Source organism: Maylandia zebra, linkage group LG10 (genome assembly GCF_041146795.1).
Source record: "Maylandia zebra isolate NMK-2024a linkage group LG10, Mzebra_GT3a, whole genome shotgun sequence".
Taxonomy (NCBI): Eukaryota; Metazoa; Chordata; class Actinopteri; order Cichliformes; family Cichlidae; genus Maylandia; species Maylandia zebra.
The window spans coordinates 3,679,566-3,699,177 of NC_135176.1; the positions used below are offsets into that span (position 1 = coordinate 3,679,566).

The 19,612-nt window shown below is 40.1% G+C and overlaps 2 protein-coding genes across 3 annotated transcripts in view; both read right to left on the reverse strand.

Moving 5' to 3' along the window:
• slc8a2a (solute carrier family 8 member 2a) overlaps window positions 1-7,155 on the reverse strand; it is a 31,730-nt gene extending 24,575 nt beyond the window's left edge. The window contains exon 1 of one of the 2 annotated variants that reach the window (XM_024804101.2): window positions 6,930-7,155. The gene's annotated coding sequence lies outside the window, so the exon portion shown is untranslated. The remainder of the gene's footprint in view (window positions 1-6,929) is intronic. The other variant, XM_024804103.2, reaches the window with a different exon arrangement.
• Window positions 7,156-8,332: 1,177 nt separating this feature from the next.
• Window positions 8,333-12,864, reverse strand: nccrp1 (P1, F-box associated domain containing). The gene is made up of 6 exons (XM_004576114.6): window positions 12,666-12,864; window positions 11,517-11,597; window positions 11,344-11,440; window positions 11,083-11,178; window positions 8,797-8,935; window positions 8,333-8,714 (listed from the first exon to the last, which is right to left on the reverse strand). The coding sequence occupies exons 1-6, from the start codon at window positions 12,805-12,807 to the stop codon at window positions 8,568-8,570; spliced, it is 702 nt and encodes a 233-aa protein (XP_004576171.2). The 5' UTR covers window positions 12,808-12,864; the 3' UTR covers window positions 8,333-8,567.
• Between the last annotated feature and the right edge of the window lie 6,748 nt (window positions 12,865-19,612).

Genomic DNA, 19,612 nt, shown 5'->3' on the forward strand with positions numbered 1-19,612 from the left:
TCAGGTACCCTGCTGGGGTAATAAGCTGGCCAAAGGAGGAGATAGAAGCCACTGACATAAAGACAAGAAAGCTCCTGACCATGCATGGAGGGTTTCACCCCAAGTCCAGCACCCTGAGGCTGTACGCTAAGCGGAAGGAAGGGGGCCGGGGACTGGTGAGTGTCAGCACCACAGTCCAGGATGAGACAAGGAACATCCAAGAATACATTGGGAAGATGGCCCCAACTGACCGAGTGCTCAGTGAATACCTCAGGCAGCAGAAACCCAAGAAAGAGGAGGGAGACGAGGAACCATCATGGAAGGACAGGCCCCTGCACGGTATGTACCACCGGCAGATAGAGGAGGTGGCTGATATCCAGAAATCCTACCAGTGGCTGGACAAAGCTGGACTGAAAGACAGCACAGAGGCACTAATCATGGCAGCACAAGAACAAGCTCTGAGTACAAGATCCATAGAGGCTGGGGTCTATCACACCAGGCAAGACCCCAGGTGCAGGCTGTGTAAAGATGCCCCAGAAACAATCCAGCACATAACAGCAGGGTGCAAGATGCTAGCAGGCAAGGCATACATGGAACGCCATAACCAAGTGGCCGGCATAGTGTACAGGAACATCTGTGCCGAGTATAACCTGGAAGTCCCGAGGTCAAAATGGGAGATGCCCCCAAGGGTGGTGGAGAATGACCGAGCTAAGATCCTGTGGGACTTCCAGATACAGACGGACAAAATGGTGGTGGCTAACCAACCGGACATAGTGGTGGTAGACAAACAGAAGAAGACGGCCGTAGTGATCGATGTAGCGGTTCCGAATGACAGCAATATCAGGAAGAAGGAACACGAGAAGCTGGAGAAATACCAAGGGCTCAGAGAAGAGCTCGAGAGGATGTGGAGGGTGAAGGTAACGGTGGTCCCCGTGGTAATCGGAGCACTAGGTGCGGTGACTCCCAAGCTAGGCGAGTGGCTCCAGCAGATCCCGGGAACAACATCGGAGATCTCTGTCCAGAAGAGCGCAGTCCTGGGAACAGCTAAGATACTGCGCAGGACCCTCAAGCTCCCAGGCCTCTGGTAGAGGACCCGAGCTTGAAGGATAAACCGCCCGCAGGGGCGTGCTGGGTGTTTTTTATATATATATATATATATATATATATATATATATATATATATATATATATATATATATATATATATATATATATATATATATTAGGGGTGCAACGACACAACCGTTCGATACAGTGCTTTCGGTTCGGTACGCATATGTATCGAACAATACAAAATGTTTTATTTATTTTATCAACTTTTCTTCTGCCGATGCTGTCTGTGTTGAGCGCTCAGTGGATCTGCACTGTCGAGCACAGATCCACTGAGCACAGCACAAGCTAGTAACACAGAAGTTAAGCTTGTTGCAACATGGCAACTGCCTCAACGCTAACCAAAATTGAACCTCCCCCACCCTCATTCAGATCTGGCGTTTGGAACTATCTTGGTTTTCATGTGAAGCATGACCCTGATGGTAAGCGCGTCATGGACAAAAGTAAAACAGTATGTCAGATGTGCCACGTAATGCTCAATTGGTGGGAACTAGTGCGTTAGCTCAGTTAGCTTGTTAACGTGTTGACGGCATCCAGCCCCACGTACGGGGCGATCCGCGGCAACTCGTTAACGGAGATTTGCTGTGTTGTGGCGTTAACGTCATTTCAGATTAATGCTGACAGCACTAGTGGGAACACAACGAATATGACTGCACATTTACATCCTAGAGCAAAGACAAGTGGAAGCAGACAAAAACAACAAGCACGCATGCTACAAACTTTACCCGAGTCATTTAGACAGCCGTTAGCACAGGATTCTCCTCATGGGGAACTGATATGTTTAATATGCTGCTGAGAGTATAGCCCAGAAGAAGCGTGTAGTATAGCTTTTATTTTGGAAAGAGACATTTCTCTGTAATAAACTCTCTTTTCCAAAGATGAGGGATTCCTCGATCAGATAGATTAATTTTTTACTATTATTTTGTTGTTTCAGCAACATTAAATTTAAAAACTGTTCTTTTGAGTTAAAATATATATTTATAATTTTAATAAATGACAAATTAAAAAGGGATCAACATTTTTTTGCATCGAAAAAATATCAAACCGTGACACCAAAGTATCGAACCGAACCGTGAATTTTGTGTATCGTTGTACCCCTAATATATATATATATATATATATATATATATATATATATATATATATATATATATATATATATATATATATATATATATATATATATATACACAGACACATACACACACATATATGTATGTATATACATATATACATACATATATGTGTGTGTACACATGCAGAGCAGCTTTAGTTGCATACTGTCAGACTAAAGAAGGGTTACAGATAGAGCTGGGCGATAGAACGATAACGATATGTATCGCGATATAACTTTTACTCGATAGAGAAATTAAGCTATCGCGATAGACCTCGGCGCTCTTGTCCTCAAAAAAAAAAAAAAAAAAAAAAAAAAAAAAAAGGTCAGCCAATCCAAATTAAGTAGCGCAGAGCCGAACCAATCACAGCCGCAGCGTCACGTCGCGTGACTTGTTACGTACAGCACAAGTGCCAAGCCGCACGTGTGTTTGTTTGGGAAGCAGCCAGCGGGTAATGGAGGAAATGAGTGTGCTGACTAGAAAAATCAACCGAGCGTGACCGAAGAGAAAACAGATGATGGTGCCGGAGAGATTGTCGAACGGAAGAGCCATAGAAGTTCCGTAGTGTGAAGGTATTTCGGCTATTTCAAGTCTGACAAAAAATAGAGTAGCGTGCACTGTAAATTGTGCCGAAAGCAAGTCTGGAAATACAGTAAACTGGTGCATGCGTCACACTGTGCGCCACGTTATTGTTTCGGTGAAATGAATTTCTACAATACTGTTACTGTTAATTCTACTCTCTGCAGTGTTTAAATGCTTACATATACACACAGTTACTGTCCCTCCACACATACGACTCGGTTCTGCTTCTATGCCCCAGCTTTGTTTACTTTTTCCCACCGAGGCTTCTAGACTTCTGATTGGCCAACATTTCTGCACGGTTAGGAATCTAGCTCCACCTGCTGCTTTGGCATGTTCATAGCAGCGTTTTCCTTCATTTCTGCCTTTATGTGTGGACGGGATTATTTTTTAAAACGAAAACGGAAAATCTCCGTTTTCAAAAATACCCGTGTACGTGTGGACGTAGCCTCAGTCTCTGACTGGAAGCGCTAATTCGTCATTCGGCTTTTGTCAGACTAAAGTAACTGTTACAACTGTTTGAAAAGCTCAGCTATACAACAAGGAGAGATTGAGAATTTCCTTTTAGTTCTCAGTTTATTTGATATTGACAAAAGTTAGTCAGTTTTGTCTGTTCTTCTGTAAAACAAACCAAGATTTATTTTTAGAATTAATATTTTGTTTCTAAGTGGAATTGACAATTTAGTCTGTTTCGTTTGTTCTATTTTGAAACTTAAACGCTTTAGCGGCTGCCTTTTGTGTAGTTTGCAATATTTGCCTTTATTTATCTGAAAAAGTCTCATGTTCCTTAAGTACATCTACCCTGTTGAAGTTATTATGGGAAATAAATATTTAAATAAAAACAAGCTGCTGATTATTTCACATTTTACTTGTGAGCAACGGCACATTTAAATCTTACAAATATAGTTATTTGGCTTATATCGTGATAGATATCGTTATCGCCTGAAATGAAAAAAACATATCGTGATATGAAAAAATCTCATATCGCCCAGCTCTAGTTACAGAGTTTAACGTCTCTCTTCCTCTCTAATCAGTTTGACTCTGAGATAAACAATTCATTCGACATCTCTAAACCATTTCCGTCTCTTGTTTCTCGCTCTAGACTCATTGTGCCTGTGTTTAAAAAAAAAAAAAAAAGAAACGTACACAGCTGCTTTTCCTGGGACTTCCACGTGTACCTCACTGTAAAAAGATAAGGCAGGTGGACAGAGAAAGTCAGCATGGGGCCGGAGGTGAGGGCGGACAGAAAGGAGGTCGGGAGACAAGCGGCTGACAGCCAGCAGACAGCGGCTCCTGAGGTTTCCATTACCTGAGACAGCCTGCTCAGCCACTGGCTCTGTCACCTTAGAAGGAACAGCACTCTCAGCTTCAGTATGAACCCAGACAGGGACACCTGTTATGCAATATTCAGGAAACTGTCATAAACATAAACAGTGGACTGAATATACAAATACATACTGATGGCTGTGCAAAATAATAGCTCAGATACATACGATCAGCACCTTACCCCTGTAAGCCATCTCTACTCCTTTCCCCCCCTTTGCTGTAACTCATTCAAGAGAGAATCTCTACTTATTACCCAGTATAAGTGAATACGTTACTTGTACTGTTCATTAACTGGGTGACATCACACAGTCGCCTGAAGTCTAACATAGATTATGAGAATGGAAACACAGCAAGCTACAAACTTATTTTTTTTGTTTGAAAGGTGACTTTTATCCTTCACTGTGTGAAGGATAAAAGTCACAACATGTTAATTCAGGAAAACAACCTAGTTCAGATCAACAAAATGTGCAGAGGCAGCCAGCAGGCTGGCAAACACAATAGACCAGCGAGTCAATGAAAACAAAACAGACCCTGATACGCACCGACTCTCCTTTTCCCATTAATCACACGAACTCACAGAGAAACTGATAAATACTATACATCACAGCAAGCTTAACAAGTTCAAAATAAACAGAAATTGTTCACTTGTGATTTATGTGACAGAGGTTTTCTGGGCTCATTAATACTGTTGCACTATTCAACAACTGATATCCAAACAAGGTAAGCCAATCTAATTCAAAAAGAAGTATCATCCATAAGACCCTGACCCTGGTTTTCCTTAATCCTGGAGATTAACATGCAGGGGAATCGCATGTGAAATATGAGAGAAATGTAAGGTGTAGTATAGCCCATTGTCCCTTGGCACTCACGAATGGTGCACATATGGGTGACTGCACCTAATGCTGCCGCATTGGTTTACTTGAGCGCTCACATACGTGTGAGTCTGTGGGAAGGAGCTTGCATTTCAGGATAAGTGTCAGTGAGCTTTAGTGGTAGACTACTTAGATTTACCTCCTGAACCCCCAACACATATTGTCTTCCCTGTGCTTAGATATCACACATAAGCAAGACAGCAACGGTCTGTCTGCAAACAACATGAAAACTGGGCTTTAACTAAAACAATTGTTTAAAAAATATAGAACTGACAAAGAATGAAAAAGCATGAGACCGTACCACTTTTAATCCAGGTGTTTCTCATCGCACATGTGTATGGACTCAAGCACCTAATTGTGTAATCTGCTTGAATAAACACTTGTGAATGAACAGGTCTATAGAGTTCACTGAATTTGAACATGGCACTGTAACAGGGTGCCACAGTTGCAACAGGTCTGTTAAATAAATGTCTTACTTCATATGCATTCATAATCAACTCTTACCATAGCAACAAGTTACAGAGCAGGGACCCCGAGTGCTGAGGTGGGTAGTCGTCAACGCTCTAACTGTGAGGCTAATATAAAATAAAAATTTCGACAATAGTTGATGCTGATGAGGATATTTTTGGTTGTCTGTTCTCATAACAGGGTCATTCGGCTCATCGTCACACTATTTTTGAATGTTCAGACAGAAAGACAAAGCAACAACAGATAGACATTAGCCACTAGCACTGATATATGTCGTGGTACTGATATTCAATATCTATATGTCATCATGCCTCAAATAAATAATCATCCCTAATATTGAATTCCTCATTACAAAGACTCTTTAAATGTGACATTGCATCATAATATTTAATTGTTTCAAATACACCCAAAGTGTAACATCAACCTTTTTTGCATTCCTAGTTGATTGGAGTGGATTTAATAAGCTCTATAGATATTACAACAGAAGAGATAAGTGTATGCCAAAAAACTACAAAGAGAAAATGAATAATCATAGTGCTTTTTTGGATCCTCGTCTGAAAAGTGATATAACTGATATAATCTCTCTAAGCAAATATAATGAACCAGCACTGGGGATGTATCTGCAGTCAGCGCCTCCTGTCTCACACATCAGCAACTCTTAACACACCGATGGCCAGCCAGGGCTGTGGCGGACACAAGAGATGAGTGAGTGGGGATACTGTGTGAAGCCAATCTGCTAAATGAACAGTGTTTATCTGTCAGTTAAATGTCAGCTCTGAAGTCCAGCCCTTATCAGAATTAAATGTCAGGGACGAAGCTGGGCGATCTTTCTGAATAAAACATATAAAACCTCTGAATGTCCAGGGAACACACAAACACACATTCTGTGAGCATCCTGGACTCATGGGACAGTAAAGGAGAGTAAGTAGGTTCTGGTATGAATTATAATGCACACATGTGGTGGAGCTGTAGCAGATTAGATTTCGTTTTCAAGCACTCATCAAACATTTACTTGCAGCTACCAGTGATGATCCATCTAGATGTTTTTCCAGTTGTACTATATAACGCAAATATACGGTAAAGATTATGGGCTTAAAAATACGGACTAGAGGTACTTGTTTAGAGGTATAATGTTTATATTCCTGTTTTTACCGGCCACACACCGCTTACTATTTCCTTCCCGAACCCATTCCTTTTTGACGCAAGATTGCTTTTAAATTTTAAAAATCCCGGTCAACTTTTAACCTCACTTTTTTTCTATAATAGAAAATAATTACATAGATAAATAATTCACTGGTGTGACTGACAGCTTAACCACTAAAGTCATTAGGTTTGTAACAGCGTAGTGACCCCGGCACTATTTAATGTTAGCTATCAAAACTGTACATGGATCGCGAGGGCGTAGCCTCTAGCAGCCCGCCACAACCGCGGTTTGTCCGCCGCACCTGTTCGCTGGCCATTCCTTCCCTTCGTGTCTTACCTTATGCTTTATGGGACTTCTCCACCACAGGCTGCCATTGCTTCAGAAAGTCTAGAAACGCGTCCTGGTTAAACTTTCCCGGCGTCGACAGCAGGCTGAACTCTCAAAGTGAACTTTGTCGTTAACTCACATTGTGGCTAACAGAGGTGGTGATGCTGCGAGCCCACGCGGCTCGTGACGTGCTGCCTTCAGGGTCTCCTCCCGAGATCGTGTTTTGGACTGTACGCTTTTAAAGTGGATCAAGAGCAAAGGTTTCTGAGACTGGAAATAATATATATTAATCACGACCTCAAACGTCAAAGAGACTTTGTTCCCGCCACATAAATCTGGTTAACGTCGTTGTTTATGTAATAATTTTTGAGAGCGCCTGAACGCATCTTAAGCAGATTAAAATGCACAAATGAGACGTTGATGTTACCGTGCTCTCCTGAAGGCTTGCTTCCTCCCCAGAATTTTTTAAAACCCCACTTTTTGTCCTTCTAATATTTATATTTGTGGGTAGAATCTGCTCATGTGCTGAAATACAGTTTATTAGAATTGTGTGGCAAGAACTAATGACATTGTAAGCTCTTGTTAGGAGTTTCAGGCAGAATAAAGTCTTACTCTGGTCTGAAAAGCGTTCTAGTTAATTGCTATTAATGTATATTTGTTTGTTCTAAAAAGGCCACTGTTAATATTTTTCATATTATGACATGCACAGAGCTCTTCGTAGTAAAAATCCAAGTATATCCGTCATCACTTCTAATCAGAAAGCACCACTGGAAAGAAAACAAAAGGCTACTAAGAGTACAGTATGGTCACCATTCTGGATGCTTTGTTGTTATGTAACCATTAAACAAAGCAAATGTAAACATTTAAATATAAATTAGTTTATTTGTACTTAACCTTTGCATTACTTCTAATATGACAGTCTGATCACAAAGGTAATGTTATATCTTCAGTGATAGGTGTTATGTGGAACAGATATTTATGATGTGGCATAAAAATAACTAATGAATCTTAAATATACTGCCTTTATCATGAATGAATGAATGAATAACAGATTTTTAGAAAATGTTGGACTATGTTTGTCCTTATCCTTGAAGACCTGCCCCGAGCTGTAAGGAGATAAGTGGTTAAAAAAAACCTGATGGATGACATTATTAAAACATTGTAATTTCAAGAAACATTTGGGAAAAATAATTCTTACCAGAACCTGCAATGAACACGTTTTACATTCAAATATGATCATAAATCATATTTATAAATCATACATATAAGCTCTTCATCAAGAAGAATTTCATAAAACCTCCTGACATAGTAAAAATAGTGAGTGCATGGTTAGTGTTTTACACACACAGCACAAACATATCTAATATTTTAAATACCCAAATATGTAAATACTTAAAAGAAACGATCAACTCTCAAACCAGAAAACTGTATGTTTTATTATTGCATCATATCAGAATCTTCAGAAAAAACTGTGAATTACACCTCCTGGCCCACCTCCATGCCTCCCATAAAACCAATAATCAAATATTGATGATTGTGTCCATCATTATATTATTGTCATGACAACCTTTGTAAATGCAGTTACATATTGCTGAAACTGATTACACTGAGTGCATTATCAGATATGGCTGCACTGTAAGATTTAGCCTACGGGCTGCTTTTGCTTGGTCGTACAATCACTGCACTGCCAGTGAACTGTGTATTGTGGAAACCATTTAGGAAGCTGTTCTTCAGTCGGTGCAAGAAGTGGACATATCTCACGCCGGGTCCATAACCGGAGAACACATGTGACACCTGCAGGCCAAGACAGATGTGTACATTGAAATGCTGGAATACAGCACTGTGCACTGTAGTGGCAAAGAAATGAGAGTCTCACCTCTTTCCATTCGTGAGAGTAAACCAGTCGCTGCTCGGTGGGGTTGACTGTGTGCTCTGAGATCACTGTGTTTTTATCCGCACCCAGTAACTTCACATGCAGCTGGTAGATTGAGTCATGCAGCTGACTCTCCTCATACCTGATAACATGACACACTTAGATTTTCCTAAAAACTTCAAAGACATTTTCTGTATGTGATGTGATTAAATTGTTCAGAGCAGATTACTATACACTCATATACACTCCAGGCTTGTGGAATGTCTTTATATTCACAAATAGTATAAATATCTGGGACCTTTGGGGGAATGAGTGCTATTATGCTGGCACCAGGATGTCTGTAGTGTAAGGGGGCCTTAATCTAGGGGGCCTTAATCTAGCTCAGTCACTTAAGTGGAAACACATCTATATATGTGAAGTTAGGAGAGTCTGTTCTTCCTTTTTGGCATGCAAACAGAAGCCACGCATGTGTCAATTCAAGCATTTTAAACTTGGAGTTCATCTCTTTATTGTCTCAACTTGTACAACAATCACTGCATACACATTGCTAGTACTGCATAAGAACCCCTTTTGCTTCCAGAACCAACTTAAGTCTGTGTGGTAATTCAACAAGATTCTGGGAAAACATTCCTAGAGGTTTTAGTCCACACTGACATGACAGCATTACGCAGTGGCTGCAGATTTGTTGGCTCTACATATACGATGCAAAACATCTGTTTTACAACATTACTTAACTGGATTTGAACTCTGGTAACTGTGGAGGCCATTTGATTACAGATAACTCATTGTCATGTTCAAGAAACCAGATTGAGGGATGAAAGCAGCTGTCAGAAGATGGGTACAACACACATAAAAATGTCAGACATGGTCAGTGACAATACTTGGGTAGGTTGTAGAATTTTAATTATGTTTAGTGTGGGGGGAAAAGGGCTCCAAAGTGTGGCAAGAAAATATTCCCTACACCATTACACCACTGTCCATCTCGACTGTTGATATAAGACAGGATGAATCAATGCTTTTATTTTGTTAATGCCAAATTCTGATCCTAAAGACTATGACCCTGAAGAGTCTTAAGAGAACTGTAGCACATTGTACGTTCAGAGATGCTCTTCTGCATACCTTGGTTTTAAAAACTGGTTAATCGACTTACTGTAGTTCCTAACAGCTCGAAGCATTATGTCCATCTCCTCACCTTTGACATCAACCCAGAGACTTGCTGCTTGCTGGATATTTCGTTATTCTCTGTAAAACCTACCGCTGGTTGTGTGGGAAACCCAGGGGATCAGCGGTTTGTGAAATTCTTAAAACAGCATGCCGAGGACCATAAACCATTCCATGCTCAAAATTACTTGAATCCCCCCCTCCCCCTGCACTGATTTACTGCCGTGTGACTGGCTTGATTACGTATTTGCGTTAATATGAAGTTTGGCCAGTGCACTTAAAGTGCCTGGTGAGGGTAGGTTGATCTGAAAGGTGCACAATGACCATGTTGATGGTTTTAGCTAGGACTAGCACTTGGCATTGTCCAATAACCTTTGTGACTGAGACTTCCAGTTTAATAGGGGGTGTTCAAGAGAGACCAAAATATACATGTCATGGGATGAGCTTTTCTTCCTGTCAGTTTTTAATCACATTGCTAACAGAAGGGGTCGTAAGAATGCATATAGTTCAGTTTCGTTTAGCTTTTTTACTTTTATGGGTTTTGACTGTAGTAAAAAAGCATCTACAGTGTTGACTTCATGCATGAAACAAGCAGCAGTAGGGAATTTCTAGCAGCAGATTGTTGAAACACACACACAAACACACAGGTCTCTGTTGACCAATAACCATTTGGAAATGAATGCTATTAATTGAGGAGATCAGATCAATAAGTAGCCAGTGTGTGTACATTAAGTGTCCTTTTATTACAGTTTTTGCTAAAAGTAACATAATGTGTGATCTTTTTGTCTAGAAGCAGTTGTGCATCCTTAGTTTAGCTGTTCAGTTTCATTCATTTTTATTCACTGAGGACTAGCCTGCAAGCGCCCTCTGCTGTGTTCCTGAAGGAACTGCTGACATTTTTTGTAGAAGAGGTAAAGGCTCATATGGATTGGCTCTGGTATTGGTACACTGCTCCTGTTTAACTTGTTTGACAATGTAAACTCTGTTAGCATTATTAGGCCCTTTTACACTTTACTCACTCGGTGCAAAGGTTCTATCGTTTCACTTTGAACTAAACCAAAATGATGCAGTCACAACTATAACTAATTTATTTACATTTTTTGTTTGTATTTATGTTTATTTACCCACCAGTCTTGGATGGCAATTTCAGGCTGAAACTCATCCAGCAGCTCGTCCCACAGTCCTTCTGCTTTCAGGTCCGCAACCTGCTCCATGGTGAACCAGCTGGGAACACCACCACAAACAAGAGTTATACTTACTACCACTGTAATTATACAACTAGAGGTTATATAGCAACCCACTCTTTAAATGTCATTTCTACAAGTATATTTGCAGATAATCCCGGTTATACCCAGCATCGTGGTAATGTCTGACCCAAGTAACACCTACCTGTAACGAGGCAATGCACACACCACAACACCTTCAGGTATGCCGCTTGTATCATAGGGCAGGACCTCCGAATTCGTGGTCCAACCAGTGAAGTTGCCTGGGGATTCAGAGATTAGTCATGAAACCACATTGATTTGATTCATTTTTTGGCTAACGTCACTCCTGTCCCTCACCATCAGGCTGAAATCGTGGAGGTCCGCGGTCAGGCACGGCAGGCAGTTCGGGTTCAGGTGGTGGGATGTCTTTACTCAACCCTGTGTAGGGAATAAGAGACAATGTTGGCCACTGTAATCCCAGTATACACAGCTCACAGACAAAGAGTTATCTTTCTGACAAGCACTGGGCGTGCCTCTTTGTAAAAACACACTAAGTCAGCATTCTGAGTCACACCTCAGTTTCCAGTTGTCTTAGGGTCATAAAAGCTTTTTCACATCTAATCTTTATGGTAAATGGACAGATTCTTATATAGCGCTTTTCTACGCTCCCGGAGTACTCAAAGCGCTCTATACAACAAGACAAAAAAACAAAAACAGCAGCCGTTTTAGTTGATCTGTTTTCTTTCTTTCTTAAAAACAGCATACTGCACGGTTTAAATGACGAGGAGGTTTAACTCAATGCTTAATGTTTTCAGCAAAGTTATGTCTCACATAACTATCAAAAGTACAGCTGCTGAAGCGTCAGGCACTTTTGTTCCGTCTGTATATGAAGCTGAATGTGGCCGCAGTTTCGAGGAGATAACACAAGATTCCATTTCTGACCGTTGGATTTGTGTCTATTGGCATCGTTTCATAAACTTTGTATGCTTTGATGGGTTTGTGTTTTCATTTACTTGTTAGCAATGCATTTCACAAACTAGTTTAGTTGTTGTGTGCAGCAGAATACTGGCTTAGCGGGCTTAAAGTCACAGTGTCTCCGATGTCTATACCCAAAGCATCTATTTGTTTGTAAACATATCGCTACATAACCAACAGTATATATGCTGAATGCTAAACACCCAAACAGCACCAGTTAAAGTATGAAGACATCAACTTCCTGAAGATCAGGTTTTTTTTTTCCCTTCTCCACTTCTGCATTAGTCAGATTGCACACAGGTACTCAAAAACAAGTTAGGGGAGGGGTCTGTGCATTCAGGATCCATTTTTCCGTAAATGACCAAAGACAATGAATTAATTATTAACTTAATCCCGCTAATACTGGAGGGATGAATTCACACCAGCATAAATGTGTGCAACACATGCCATCTGTCTGTAATCCAAACTTTCTGTGGATAAGGGAGAGACAGCAAAACAACAAGCGTAGCGTGTGTAACAGTGATATGGTACCGTATGGCGCAGGGTTCATCAGTAAATTTCTTCCGAAGGGCTTGGCTTCATACACGGACTTCCAGTCCAGGCCATCGGGCATCGGTGCACTCTGCAGGCTCCACTCTTCCTCGCACTTCTTCTTCCACTCGGCAGCAGACATGGTGCAAATAGCGTGACAGGGCACTACAGCTGTTTCCGAGTTCCCAGTCGGTAGTTTTATCTGGAACGCCCCCTCCTCCCACTCGAGCACAAACCACCAATAGAGGCAGTGTACGTAAACAGTAGCAAATTTTCTGTGACTAACTAAAGGAGGTCTGCCTGTGACACACCCCGGTGTTGCAAGCCAACATGCTGCTCCTCCCTGGCCTCTTAAAGTCACAGCAGTTTAAAAGAATTTCCATCATCACATGATTTATTGATGACATATGTCTGAATACAGATAGTGGAAAAATGTCAGTTTTAGTTTTGCTGGATCTCAGTGCAGCATTTGATACAGTTGACCACAACATATTACTCAAACGACTGGAGAATTGGGCAGGTCTTTCAGGAACTCTACTAAACTGGTTCAAAACATACGTAGAAAACAGGAAATACTTTGTATCAATAGATAACTTCACATCTGAGCAGACAAGTATCACATGTGGAGTTCCCCAAGGTTCCATCTTGGGGCCCCTTCTGTTTAACATTTACATGCTCCCACTGGCACAGATTATAAAGAACAACAAAATAAACTATCACAGCTATGCAGATGACACACAAATATATATCACAATGTCACCAGGAGACCAAGGCCCTGTACAGGCTCTTGGTAAATGCATTGAGGAAATTAATGACTGGTTGTGCCCAATTTTCTCCAGCTAAACAAAAACAAAACTGAAGTAATAGTCTTTGGTGCCAAAGAAAAACGATTACAGGTCACCAGAGAACTTCAATCTATACACCTAAAAACCACAAACCAGGCGAGAAATTTGGGTGTAGTGATGGATGCAGACCTAAACTTAGAAAAACACATTAAGACAATAACAAAATCAGCTTACTATCACCTCATTTATATTAAATATACATTAATATATAATATAAGCCCTCATATTATATATTATTTATTCATATGAAGTTTTGATGAATCTCGTTTAACGTATAATCCTTTATCTAAACAAGCTACAGAAACCTCACTACTGAAAGTGTGTTTAAAATGAACTATAAGGTGAATATAATAATATCATTTCGCTGTATCCTCCAGTAGCCTCTAGTTTTTTTCTGTGTGCATAATTCTTTGATAAATATATTAAATCTTTTGTTAGGTTCAGTAGCTTGTACTTATTTATTCATGTATTTAAATCTCAGGGAAATATAAAAATGCTTAATCTTAACAGCAGTCTGCCAGTCTTGTATTAATCTTCTAATATTATTCTAATATTATTACTTATTCGAATGTATTTTTTTCAAAAATGTATTTTAAGTCAAAGTAAGCACTTTGAAAATACCACAAAATAAATCACTTATTAATTAAAAAACATTCTATTTGTAAAGTTGTCTATTTAGCTCATTTGAAAAAATATGGAATTGTTTTATTTGCAGTACGGTTTAAACATTTCTGCAATAAAAAAAACACCTTTCCCAGAAGGTTTCGTCAGTAAGCAGTGTCTGATGATTCTGATGCAAGGAGCACTTTGCACTTTTAGGATATTGCATGATAACTGCACTCTTGCACATTGATTTTTGCAATGCTTAGAAGTCTGTATCTTGGCCAAGTTAAAGTTAAGCTTGTTTAGTTACAGAAATCAAAAGGCTCAGTCTGCATCTTAAGCGCTAAATGCATTTTGCATCATTTTTCTATTGGAGGTGTTAAATGCAGTTAAGTGCAGTAAGAGTTTAATGTTGACTGCAGTGTTAAACATCCACAAGGTGGAGACATTTGTATGTATTTAGTGAGGACACCTAATTTCATCCACAACTGTGCTGCACTAAAGCTTTTTCAAAGCATGCGCAACTCACTGAAAGTAAAGTCAGCAACCAGAAACACTCCTCAGGGAATTATCAAACAACAGGGCCTCGCACATTTTTAGATCATGCCTAAAATTAAATAAGAAAGTCTGACATTTATCATTAATGTAATTAATGTGTGAGAGTCTAAAGGGATTTATATTCCATGTTTTTTATCCTTCTACCTCAGTTTTGCATGTCTTTATGTAAATAAAGACATTTCCACCTTAAATTCATGTAGAAATTGCAAATATGTGCCTAAAAAATTACCCAGCCTGATCATTGTTTGTTCATTTATAGTATTCTCTAAGTGCTTCATAGTATAACACAAATAGATGTTGGGAACCAGTTGAAATCAGTATATTTATAGCCTAAAACTTATAAAATGTAATGTCATTTAGGTTAATTTACAGGCTACATGCTAATGACATAAGGAAGACCCTGAGTCGACAGGGTGTGTGTGGCTGGCGGAAAGCCACAGACACACAGGTTGCAGCAGATGCTGGGTTGGCAGCTTGAGCTGCAGGGCAACATGCTGTGCTGTAATATGGCTCTGACACACATAGTTACTCATAGCATACAGAACTGTGAGGAGAAGCAGTGTGCACAGATCAGCCGCAACAGCACTGTGGCTTGCTTTGTATTGTAGGGATGCCTTGTGTTGTTAAAACAGCTTAGATGTGGCAGAGGCCTGCGTCTTGTACTATTAGGCAGTTTCACCATATCCAGGGTATCTTTTCATTATCTGGATTCACTTACGTTCTAATGTTCAGGACAGTTTTGTTGTTTCTATGGCTGCACATTAAGCATTTAAGATATGTCAAGTGATAAAAACCCAAACACCAGTTACAGAATGAAGACATCAACTTCCTGAAGATTAGTTTTTTCCACTTGTCCATCAGTCAGATTGCACAAATTTCCAAATTTCACAAGACAGTGTTTGTTTGTTTTTTCTTTCAGCTGCCACCCTGATGGTTTTTAATTATGTAAGAGCAAATAAAGAATTAATTCAACCTTCAGTATATGAGCAGAGCCCTCAGATAGCCATATGAAAAAGGTTTTTCATAGTTTTCCTCTTAATAAGAAGTGTGTGGTGGTTGATCTTGTCTCCTAATTCGTCCTGGAGATGTGTTAATACTGCAGTAATTGTGTTTCTACTTCCCTGTGCCATTCTAGAAATCCAACAAAGCATCGACACAGCCTCCAACTGTGACTGGCCAATTGTTACCCATTTCAAGCTACTTCTTCATCTGCCACCATTTCTCAAATCATAAGTAACAGCTAATCAAATGCACACGATTATTTGATTGTCAGCAAATGTGTGAGACCTCTATAAAGATAGACATTTTGGCAGTTTGTTGGTCTGAACCATTCAGGTGTGTGTTAACATAATGGCATTATAACCCAACATGCTAGAGTTAACTGATAAATGAGAATCTGGGGTGCAAGGTTAAGTATATTCACTGCAAACCAATGGATGACATCGTGGCGGGGATGTCCATCTTTTCTATGCCATCTATAAGTAATTCTTGCTGTTGATTTAGTGAGAGCTCCAGGCCAAGAAACCATATTCCTCTGTAAAGCTACAATCACTTGTTCTACACTTTGATCGAGCATTTCCTGTAAATGTAAGTTTGGTGATTCGTTTTATGTTTTCCTCTTTCTAACAGGTGTAAAATTTGTCAGAAGCTCTTGTGTCTTAAGTTTTCATTTCCTGTTTGGACATCCCAGATCTACATAAATGATATATGTTTCTTCCTGCAGCAAACAGTCCTAGTTGTCCCTCTTGCTGTTTATGAAATCACAATCAAATGCAATTTAAAAGAAATGAGAAAATGCAATTATCACACACTGTAACACACCTCAAATTGAATTCACGATCTGATATCACATGGATTCGCAAGCGTAATCTGCTTTGATTTGGCAAGTTATTCCATTAAGCTGTGGCTACATGGGCTGAAATAATTGCATTCTGCCTCTCTCTCTCACACACACACACACACACACACACACACACACACACACACACACACACACACACACACACACACACACACACACACAGAAAGCGTGGAAAGAATAACCTGTCTCATTTGAGGCTCATTCATCCATAAGAAGCAGCAGATTGAGCCAGACTGAGAGTGAATAACACCAGTGTTAATTCTCCGAATAATAATTTCAGGAGGAAATGTGGACAGGAAAGAATTTTTGAATCAGCACAAAGGTGTTTTTAAAGTAGTAACTGAGTAAGTATGAAAGTAATCAGGGCTGGTAATCCAGCTTGTCAGAAGACGGAGGAATGACTCAGAGGTTTTTTTGGTCAGGTGATGAGAATAGCAACCTCTCAAAGGGAGAAGAGGGTAGTATGAGCTGTAATTATGCACAAATCTACACATTAATAGGATATAAAAGAATGATGAACTCCAAAGTTGCCCTTACTTTGGAATACTATTCTTGATTACTTTTAATGCCATAATTGTTGATACAAGACCCAACCCACACTTCCAGTTTGTTTTCTTTGTAGTCTTTGTTCTCACTTGTTGTGACCATACTAACAAACTGTAGGTATGGTGTAGGTTAGTGATGGGTCGGTCGCGAACGAAATGGCTCTTAGAGCCGGCTCTTTGACGTGAACGACGCGAGCCGGCTCCTTATCGCCAGCCGTGGGTTTTTCTTTGGCTGTATCCCAATTCAGGATCTGCAGCCTTAAAGGCCGCATTTTAAGGCCGATTACATCACAGCGACATGACGAAGGCTGTCCCAATTCGAAGGCTGCTCGAAATGCGGCCCTCAAATGCGTCCTTCATTTCCCTGAATTTTAAGGATGTGGTGGTGTAGACTTCGTGGCCCAACATATCCCAGGATGCATAGCGCAGCGGTGGGTGTGGATAAATTTGCAGAAAAAAACGGCAGATGAGGGGCGCCCGAAGAGTAAACTTTAAGTAAGTGCTGAATATTATGTCACTTATTTATGTGCAAATGTTTAATAATGAAGAACATTAAAACATTACTGTTGGCCACATGCCGGCAAAGTTATGTGACATTAGTGACGTTTGTACTAACTTGGTTTAAAAGCCTTTACTTTAAAATATACGGCGTTCAATAGCTGAGCTTAATCTTGCAGAGAATGATCAAAGCTCATGTAGAAACAAACAAACAAATGAACAAAAGAGTTTCTCCTTCATTTCTGTCAAACAATGCTGAAAAGTTTCCAGCTGTTAGTATCATGGTTGCTAGGCAACCTGGGCAGAGGATAGACGTCCCATTTCACAAGCCTCGCACTTCCGGCCTTAGCTGTCTTTGATTACACGGCCCTTGTGGATCGTTAAGGCTGCGTACTTTAAGGCCGCAGACCCTGAATTGGGATACAGCCTTTTTCTTTCTCTCACCCTCTCTCTCGCACTTTTCTTCCGCTTCACTCTGCACGTGAGCCTTGTGCTTTACGCTGGGCAGAGGGGGGAGGGGCGGTAGTTACACTCAGTATCACAGGAACAGAGCGGGAGGGAGAGAAAGAGAGCCAGGGACAACAACGTATAGTAAGCATCCACAACTATCTTCAGTTGCGGATGATAAAGGATTCAGAAAGTTAATTCATGCAGGTCCATATGACAGAGAATGTGCATGTTCTTTTTGTTTTCATATTATAATTTATATTTAATTGTGTTGTGGTTTGCAGTGTTTTGTGTTGTTTCAGTTTAAATTTGTAAAAGGAAAAAGCTGAAAATTTAAATAGTTAAAAGTTGAAATGTGACTAGTTGGTTTTTGTATTATATGATTTATTTATTACACTTTATGTGGAGTGAATAAATAAAAGTATATTTACGGTGGCCCCTACAGACAAAGCACGTACAAACTTTAAATCACATACGAACTCTGAAGCACGTACAAACTCCGAAACATGTAAAAACTCCAAAACACGTAAAAACACGTACAAACTCCGAAGCACGTACAAACTCCAAAACACGTAAAAACTCCAAAACATGTAAAAACACGTACAAACTGCGAAGCACGTACAAACTCCGAAGCACGTACAAACTCCAAAACACGTAAAAACTCAGAAGCACATAAAAACTCAAAACACGTACAAAAGACAACAGAAGTGCTCCAGGATGCTAGGCGCAGTGTTGAACTTTTGTTACCTAGTGGCTACACAAGCCACCAAGTACCAACGATGATTTGGTGTGTGGTAGTAACAGGTAAATGAACATTTTTTATTGTTATTTTTACATTTTTATTATTTGACTATATATGAATGCTTGTGTATAAATACACAAACAATACACATATGCTTTCATGCTTTCAATTGTGTAATTTAAGTGATCTAGGTAGCTCTGTTTTGGAAGTTCAGTTCATGCTAGAAAAGTGTTTTGGAGTTTGTACGTGCTTTGTCTCTAGGTGCCACCACATATATTTATATATAAACATATATAAATAAAACCAGGCAGCACGGTGGCACGGTGGTTAGCACTGTTGCCACACAGCAAGAAGGTCCTGAGTTCAATTCCACCATCAGGCCGGGGTCTTTCTGTGTGGAGTTTGCATGTTCTCCCCGTGTTTGCGTGGGTTCTCTCCGGGTACTCCGGCTTCCTCCCACCATCCAAAGACTTGCAGCTTGTGGGGATAGGTTAATTGGATAATTCAAATTGTCACTAGGTGTGAATGTGCGAATGAATGTGAGTGCGAATGGTTGTCTGTCCCTATGTGTTAGCCCTGCGACAGACTGGCGACCTGTCCAGGTTGTACCCCACCTTTCGCCCTATGACAGCTGGGATAGGCTCCAGCGCCCCTCGCGACCCTGAAAAGGATAAGCGGATGGATGGATAAATAAAACCACTTTTTTTTTTTTTTTACATTAGTAATTCCTTTAGTGCATAATTTTATATTATTGTTAATAATTAATTAATTAATTAAAGCAACAAAACAACCTGAAGAGCCGGTTCAGAGCCGAAAGAGCCGGCTCTTTTTAGTGAGCCGAACCGAAA